Source organism: Alosa alosa, chromosome 19, assembly GCF_017589495.1.
Source record: "Alosa alosa isolate M-15738 ecotype Scorff River chromosome 19, AALO_Geno_1.1, whole genome shotgun sequence".
Taxonomy (NCBI): Eukaryota; Metazoa; Chordata; class Actinopteri; order Clupeiformes; family Clupeidae; genus Alosa; species Alosa alosa.
In genome coordinates this window covers 18,272,136-18,281,406 of record NC_063207.1, presented here as the reverse complement: position 1 = coordinate 18,281,406, position 9,271 = coordinate 18,272,136, and the positions used below count along the sequence as shown (strand labels likewise).

At 43.0% G+C, this 9,271-nt stretch overlaps 1 protein-coding gene across 1 annotated transcript; it reads left to right on the top strand.

Moving 5' to 3' along the window:
- The first annotated feature begins 209 nt into the window (after window positions 1-209).
- On the top strand, window positions 210-6,690 carry chrna2a (cholinergic receptor, nicotinic, alpha 2a (neuronal)). The gene is made up of 6 exons (XM_048227584.1): window positions 210-621; window positions 2,017-2,171; window positions 2,798-2,842; window positions 3,175-3,284; window positions 4,596-5,835; window positions 6,122-6,690. The coding sequence occupies exons 1-6, from the start codon at window positions 555-557 to the stop codon at window positions 6,245-6,247; spliced, it is 1,743 nt and encodes a 580-aa protein (XP_048083541.1). The 5' UTR covers window positions 210-554; the 3' UTR covers window positions 6,248-6,690.
- Window positions 6,691-9,271: the final 2,581 nt, after the last annotated feature.

Below are 9,271 nucleotides of genomic sequence, written 5' to 3'. Positions count from 1 at the left end.
CAAAAGAGAAACCAGAACACATAGCGATCACATAGTAATCACTGACAATTTGCCTCCCCCTAGCGTGCATGTGGCCAAACTTTTTCACATGAATTACAAAGTTTTATGGTAAAATTATTGATCATGCAGAGACGACGCATAACCTAGGCTATGGTAGCCAATGACTAAGGTGCGTCTTAGAAGTGAATCATTACCGTTGAGAAGTAAAACAACAGATCGGGCATAGAAGTCGACTCGTTTATTTTAAAGACCAATAAATAGAAATGTTTTTTCAGTCAAGGTCTTTTAGACCTTGAATAATTTTTGAATGAACAACGAAGACAATACCCATGTGACCGTCGTCAAACCATTTGTCATGATGGCATGCTTCGCCCCTGCCCGTCTTGACCGAAGAGACATCGGATCACCATATGCCTCCAACTGTTACCGCGAGAGAGCATCTTCAACACACTGCGCCCTATGAACGAGTAGAAATGGCTATCATGAAATGGATATAAAGTTACAGTTTCATAAAAGGCAAACTTTCCGTTTTGACGTTTGCGGTCAGCTGTGATATGGAAGGAGCTTTACTTGTGTTCTTGAGGATCACTTTGCTTGGCTGCCTAACATTAACCAAGAACTGTAAGTAGCCTAGCTCATTACAGTTTGTTATGATACATATCGAGCGGATACCTTTGTTTCTATCGTTATGCCAGACTTTAACAGACTTTCATTTCAAATATTAATTATATATTATGCCCCCCTCAAGTTTATTGTATGGATTTGTCTACCTTCATGGAATTGGTTTGTATGTTTGATGTTATTTTAACCTGTTGTTGTTTGCAAAATTGTTGCTTATTTTGCTTTTGTTGTTTGCAAAATTGTTGCTTATTTTGCTTTGTTGTTTTAGCATATAAAAACAGAAAACAAGCGTAAAGTAAATGGGGACACTCAAATGAAATATCTATTCAGAAATGCTTTCGGCTGGTATGGCAAGAGCTCTCATCCTCTCGATTTGGAAATTGTTGAAGGTTCAATGGAAGTGAAAATGCATGCAAGTATGTGTAATGCATTGAGGTATTTGTATTACTCTCAGCTTTTAGCATTAGACATGTGATGCTTACTAGACCTGGCCTTGTAAAAAAATCCCTCATCATTGTGAGGGATGTCTAATTGAAAGTGACTGATGTTATTAAGGAGTGAATAGTGATTACAGTGTGAGGGAGGCTTTGCATGACCAGGTTCTCCCATTAATTAATGTGCCAGTTAGCATAGGATTTGCTGATAGGTAGGATGCCCTGTGTACTGCTACATCTACTTTCGCAGACAACTGACAGTTAAGGCAATTCATAGTCTAAAACGGACAGTGCTGGTAATTTCAAATTTGGTTTATGCATGAAATATCAAGCGGTAGATGTCACCCTACAATCATGAATGTGACCACTCTGATGTTAGTATGATGACAATCATCATCATCATCATCATCATTATGACAATAATGATCCAACCCATTTGGGTTTCCAACTTCAAAACTTACATCATATTGGCTACCTTTGCCCTAGTTGGTCATATCAAACCCAGTGGTTTTAATGCAATGTTAAAAACGTCTTTGAATTTATCAGTCTTAGAACTTTTACAGCTCTGATGATATAATTTTCTCATTACCCATTTAATCCAACGGCTGCTTCAGGACTCCTTTCAGCACAACCTTGGAGCTTAGTAGCTTTTCATTCTCACTCACAGAGCTTTTAAGTAACATCACTTCTCATTCATCTGATGATCTTATGAAGTCAGAACACACACACACAGTTTCAATTTGGGTCCAAGTTCAACTGTGCAAGTGTATACCATATTTCAGGTTAGCATCACGTGATGTGCATGTTTACTGTCTTACACCCAAGGAGGCTTAACCGCTCATGTGTTATACTGGATGATTAGAACTGAATCTGTTCAGCATTTTAGTATTTTTCTTCTCTGTCTGTCTGTGTGTCTGGCGGTCGTTCTGTCTGTCATGTCTGTGTGTCTGTCTGTCTGCAGCTGTGGCAGGAGACAAATGGACTCATGCACATGCCGAAGACCTCCTCTTCAAAAAGCTCTTTCAGGGATATAACAAGTGGTCCCGGCCAGTGCGCAACATCACAGATGTCGTCATTGTCAAATTTGGACTCTCCATTGCTCAGTTGATTGATGTGGTTAGTTATTTTGTACCGGTTTTTAGTGTTTTTTTTTTTTGTTTACTGTAGTACTTGTACAGTACTTGTTACTGTATTTATTAATGCACTTATTTTGATCTACATACATTTTCAGTGATACCCTCTAAACATTTGCTATCTATAATGGTGCTTCTTATGTTGTGCATGACTCCGCTTTTCAAGACATTCAGGCATTTGCTGTGGCACTGCAAACTATTAGTTTAGCATATTCATTATTATGGTAGTGACTCATTCGGATACCATGGGAATAATATTTTCCCAAATGGAATGCTTTTGTGTGGAAGCTCAATAGAGTTTGATTGATGTGGTGCTTTTAATATAATAACCCTTTGGTCTAGTTATTAAATGCATGTTTGGAAAAAAAAAATCCATAGTATGTAACAATTGTATTATTATACTGTAGCATTATCTGACTAAATTAGCTGCATTGATTGTTTTAGATTTGACCTCTACCCTCATGAGTAGCAGGCTACTGTGTAAGAGTAGTGTAATGTATTATGGACTTTTGACCATTATGCTCTCAGTTTAGTGTGACCCCATGCTGAACTGGCCCTTCCTTCCTGTAATTAACTGGCCACTCCACCCACCCCTCCTGTCTCCCGCAGGATGAGAAGAACCAGATGATGACCACCAATGTGTGGCTGAAGCAGGTGATGGACAAACTGCATTTTTACTGTAACTCCAGCCACTGGCTGAGATCCTCTGAAGTGTCAGTGGTCTGAGTCTGTGGTGGTTATGTTATCTTCCATTGTTGAAATTTAGATTTTTTAGAATAAGGATTGAAATGCACATGGCAACACAGCCACTCATAAACCCTCTATAACACATATAACTAATGGATAACAAGCAAATATTCACAGAAAAGAAGAAATGGTGAGAAAGTTGGGTCACTGAAAGATTAAGTGAATGAATGATTTTGTAGCTGTGCATTGTTATGTGTGTGGCAGACAGACTTTGATCATGCTCTCTTATCTGTGTTAAGGAGTGGAATGACTATAAGCTGCGATGGAAGCCCTCTGATTATGACAATGTCACATCCATCAGGGTCCCCTCAGAGCTCATCTGGGTTCCAGATATCGTCCTGTATAACAAGTAAGTGTGTATTTCGGTTAGGTTGGTTGGTGGTTGCAACCTGGTCTCATTAGCTAAACGTTCCCCAGGGAACGTTTTTTGCAGACCCAGCCAGACGGACCACCAGGTACATTTATGTATATCTTAAATGCCCCACATACTGAACAAAGATATTAGCATCTTTTCACTTTCACACCTGTGTTACCGCACTTATTCTTTAAACATCCTTTCTTATACTACTATGGTACTGCTAAAACAGTCAGGTTTGGGATTGCATTCTTATATCCTAATTGCATTCATCTGTGGAATAATTGCTCATCCAGCACTCACTTCACTCCATGCACGGGCCTTACTTGAGTCTAATTTCTAACGATAGTTTTAGGTTTTACTGAAGGGAATTGCTCATAATTACACTATTTTCAAGAAGTGTTCACAAAGAATTTAAAAACGTATTAGTCATGTCATAATCACTCTGTGTTTTACTTCTGAAGTGTCAAATTATACTTGATTAGGGAGTGCGTTAAAGATTATTAATATTTGTAATAATATTTCCTTTCAGTCTATCTGCAATTAAGCCTCATCTTTCTCTGTGTTGGTCTAATCAAGTAGAATACTGAGGACGAGCGGAGAAGCTGGGCAGTGAAATACAGACTGCTGATGTATGGTCTAGAATAACCACTCTCAATTACTAATGAATTGAAGTCCAGAGTTACACAAGTTTGCCTCTGCAGCAGTGCAGGCTTGATTAGCCCTGGCACAGATATCTCCTGGACCTCCCTGTCTGCAAGGGGAGCGTTGACTTTCTCTTGCATCAGGATATTTTAACAAGTTTGAAAATGATTTAAAGTGATGCAGAATATTAAAGGTTATGGAAAGGCGTTGGATAATTCACTGAGTAGTTGTTTAAATGTGCCTTCAAATGTCCTTGGGCTAGATGGAAGGTCTCTAAATTTACCAGAGTGTTTGTTTTATTTTTTCATTTCATTAATATTTCATGGAGTGCTCTCATTTGTCTGAGTTGCTTATGGTTAGTTTGTTCAGCTTTGTTTTTCAGAACAAAGCTCTCGGAAATCCCTTTTATGGTGTTTTAGACTCTAAGTGAACATTCTCCAGAGGAACATTTCAGGACTGTGATACAATTGTCATTTGAGAATTAATTAAATTGACTCCATCTCTGCAGAAACAAAGCCATGACATTGCACATTGCAATATCACTGCACCTACAACTTTATTTTATTATTGATCATTGATTAATTATTGTAGCAAAGGTATCTTGATCCCATTTGCATTCAGATTCATTCATATTCTACATGTATGCTTTCCTCCTCTCAGTGCAGACGGTGAGTTTGCAGTGACCCACATGACCAAAGCCCACCTGTTCTACACAGGCCAGGTGCGCTGGGTGCCCCCGGCCATCTACAAGAGCTCCTGCAGCATCGACGTCACCTTCTTCCCCTTCGACCAGCAGAGCTGCAAGATGAAGTTCGGCTCCTGGACCTACGACAAGGCCAAGATCGACCTGGAGCGCATCGAGAACACGGTGGACCTGAAGGACTACTGGGAGAGCGGCGAGTGGGCCATCGTGGACGCCGTGGGCACGTACAACACCAAGAAGTACGACTGTTGCCACGAGATCTACGTGGACATCACGTACTACTTCATCATCCGCCGGCTGCCGCTGTTCTACACCATCAACCTGATCATCCCGTGCCTGCTCATCTCCTGCCTGACCGTGCTGGTGTTCTACCTGCCGTCCGACTGCGGCGAGAAGATCACGCTGTGCATCTCCGTGCTGCTCTCGCTGACCGTCTTCCTGCTGCTCATCACCGAGATCATCCCGTCCACGTCGCTGGTGATCCCGCTCATCGGCGAGTACCTGCTCTTCACCATGATCTTCGTCACGCTCTCCATCGTCATCACCGTGTTCGTGCTCAACGTGCACCACCGCTCGCCCAGCACACACGAGATGCCCCGCTGGGTGCACGCCGTCTTCCTGGAGCTCATCCCGCGCTGGCTCTTCATGCGCCGGCCGGCGCCCAACGCCAAGCGCCGCCGCCTGCTGCGGCTGCAGACCAAAAGGCCAGTCCACTGCTCCGGCGAAAACTCCCACGGCCACGGTCACGGCCACAACCACTCCCTGGGGTCCAGCCACGGCCCGATGCACGCGTCCAGCCTCAGCACCTCCAAGAGCTGGCTGCACGAGGAGACGGACGTGGACCGGACGCCCGTGTGTGAGGAGGGCAGGGCAGGTCTGAGGCTGGGCACGTGGAGCGGGGTGCCCACCTCCTACTCGTTCCCCACGCTGCACCTGCCCGACGCTGACCCGCTGCACCTGCCCGACGCCTGCCTGCCTGACCCGCTGGGCAGGAAGTCAGCCTCGCACCACCAGCTGGAGGGCCTGGCTCCGGGGCTGGACTCCAGGGGGAGCCTCCTCCTCTCGTCCCAGCGTCTGTCCGAGCTCGGGGCCCTGCAGGCGGACCCGGCCCTGCTGTTCTCCCCCAGTGTGCTCCACGCCCTGGAGGGTGTGCGCTACATCGCAGATCACCTGCGCGCCGAGGATGCTGACTTTTGTGTAAGTGCCCACCTCAATCAGGCATGCATACACACAGACACACGCACACTAACACACATACAGGCACACATACACACATCGCTCTCAACACACACAAATACACACACACAAACACACATACAAGCATACATACAGGCACACGTCACTGACAACATACACTAACACACACACACACACTTCTAAGATAAATTGCTCTGATATGAATCCCACATTGCACTTGTGTCTGGCCCTGCTGACATCAGCATCTCATACATGTTGGTGCTGTTTCTTCACCCTCTTCTTGCAGGTGAAGGAGGACTGGAAGTATGTGGCCATGGTGATTGACCGTATCTTTCTGTGGATGTTCATCATCGTGTGCCTGCTGGGGACAGTCGGCCTCTTCCTGCCACCTTGGCTCTCAGGAATGATCTAGGTCACAGCTCTGGGGCATAGTGATAACACACACACAAGCGTGCACACACACACAAACACACACATACACACACACACACACACACACACACACACACACACACACACACACACACACACACACACACACACACACACACACACACACACACACACACACACACACACATAGACACACACACTTGGCCTAAGAACCACTAAGGCCATGGCAGGACTTAGGCTCACCTGTCAGAGACTGATCCTATCTGTACCTTGGAAGAGCAGGAAGGCAAAATGTCCTTCACTGAGATGGCCTTCCTACCTATGTTCCTACAAAGTACCCAGATGAACTTTGTGGTTAGAATGATCTTTTTATTTATTAATTTTGATTATTTATGCTTGTTTACCAGTTGGGATTGTTTTACTTTTGATTAAGTAATGTCATTATTAAATCAGTATACTCTATTCCAGTGTTGGTGTTGGGAGTGCAGAGATAACTGAAGGACATTGTTACATGTGCAAACACTAGCCTTGTTTCCATGCTCTTCCCTATAACTCATATGGTAGAAACTTAAAACAGAACCCCTAGCATAATCCTGTGTTCTTGTTCATACATAAGGTCGTTGACTTGGATAAAGCAATTTCATAAAAACCTGCATCACAATACCAAATATTATTGGTTCATCAACCATCTCCCATAATACTGACATTGGCATGTATGTCATATCTATTTGGAGAATGTGTAGCTAGCGCAAGAGTGTTTGAGGGACTGAATCTTCTGCAACTGCACATGCAGATAAAGAAAAAAGAAATGGCTGGGACTGGTTAATTAGTTCATGGGTAGGTTTTTTCATCTAGCAGCGTTTTAACTAGCTTGTCTCTGAAATTCTGTCATATCAGACATCCATGTCATTTATGCCTGCCTCCCCACTGAGAGGGTTACCATGGTGAAGGTCAGAGTTCACACCAGGCCTCTGTGCTCGACCTCATACTTTTGCATCATTATCATCCCTTCTCGCAGCAGTCAGCACAATGTCCCCTTGTTTAGTCCGGTGCTGGGACAGGGCACTCTCGTTGGGCATTGATCAGGAGAAGACAGATTGGAGCTAACTCAGCCGTGGAGGAGTAAAGAGCATGGAGATATCTCTCAGCCTGACCTTGCACGTCTCAAACTGAACTCCATTCACACCACCTTTCATGAATGGATAAAAATGAGTCCCTTGAGCTTGCCATTGTCCCTTAGGGAAGGAACCTCAGTGCAAGTAGGAAAGGGTCTTCCTTGAAATGGCGCAGACTGTAGTCTTGCAGAGAGTAGCTCTTTAGGACCACAGAGCAGTAATTTAATAAGACAAACATGGTTTAAGGGAAGCAGATGGACAATTATACAGTACTTATTACATAATGCCAGGCTCCCAACATTTTTATTATGTCTTGCAAATGATCTTTCTAGTCATTTATGTAAACAGGATTGTTATTAGTTTAGGCATGGACTGAGGACTTTTAGAAAGCCAGCATTCAGTTTCCAACACCCCAATAAAACATAGTTATAATATATACAGTATATATACATGTATATGGCTTGTAGAAAACGATATCACCTTAAACATGACACAATTGGTCCAATCTCTAATGGGTGTTTCTTTGAAACAAAACCCTGGAATTCACACTGTTTGTGTAATGTGGAATAACATTGTCTAAATGTATTGCATAAACTAAATTTGCATAAACTCCTGTTTAATAACCGTTCATAATAGGCTATTATTTATTGGTCTTAGAATGCAATGACTACCGCCCTTCCTGGGATTCAGTCACTGGGGGATGTGAGGTAACTAGATTGAGTGATTAATTAACTCTCCCATAGCAACAAATGAGGAGTGAGACGTTCGCCCTGATCATTGATTAGAGTAGAGTGCTTCCCGGTCTCGGTGGCTGTAAATTGGCCTGACCTACTGAGAGAATTACTGTAAATAGCCGTATCCGTCAATCACTTTTTTAATTTCTGTAACTCCACAAAGGCTTGATGGACTGTGATGTCAGTCGCTGAGAGACAAATCTCCTCCTCTTCTCTGTTCAGCCTGCTTCAGATGAATGAGCTTCCCTGACAGTTGGTAGACACTGCAGTTTGCGAGGGAAGGTTTCCCTCTAGTGGCTACATTGGGTTAAATGGTAGTGAATGATGGATTTCAGTCCGTTTTTTAATATGGTGATCAAAATGTAATCAAATTACTGTAATTTTATGTGTGAGTCATGTTGCTATTATGATCCTGCGTCAGAGGCTAGACAAGTTTAGAAGGCTGCAGTGGACAGTGTGTCTTACTCATGTGAACGGGAAATGAAGAAACTAGTTGGAGAAAAGCATATTAACCTTAGCCCAGTAATACCTTTACAAATGGCAAAACACAATTATTAATTTATGTATTTATTTAATTAAAAAAACGGCGGCGTCATGTCTACAGCAAAAACTCTGGACTCATAACATGAATGACTTTCCTCTTGACAAATATTAAGTACCACGGTAAAAAAAATATTTTCATCAGTTCCTTTCCTTGTTGTTGTTGTTGACACTGCCAAACAAGGCCAAGGCCAAATACATTCAGATGCTTTGAACATGGTCCTCTGGTCAAAATGTAGCACTACTGATCTGCCTGTGTGTGTTTAAGTGGCTTGTACTACACACACAGACATATGTATGACCTGAATATCAACACAACTTTCATACAATATCTTAAATATAACTTACATCCAGTCACGCAGCATAGGGTTCTCTAATTTCACACAAGTATGTATGTGACATGTGCCATGTGTCTCCAGGTCATTCAGAGCCTCACTAGAGTAAGTGCTTTCAGTTCAATTCAAACCACTTGAAATGTGAACCTGCATGATATGTTGAAATGACATTAGGACCCTTGTGATTTGTTGAATATTATCAGGACTTGAGAAGAAACCACAATACACACTTGCGTCCTATAAGGACCCTGAGTAGGTTCAGAAACCCCATCTTAAGTAGCGCGTCCCTCTCATTCACTCCTCTTTATGACCCCAATGT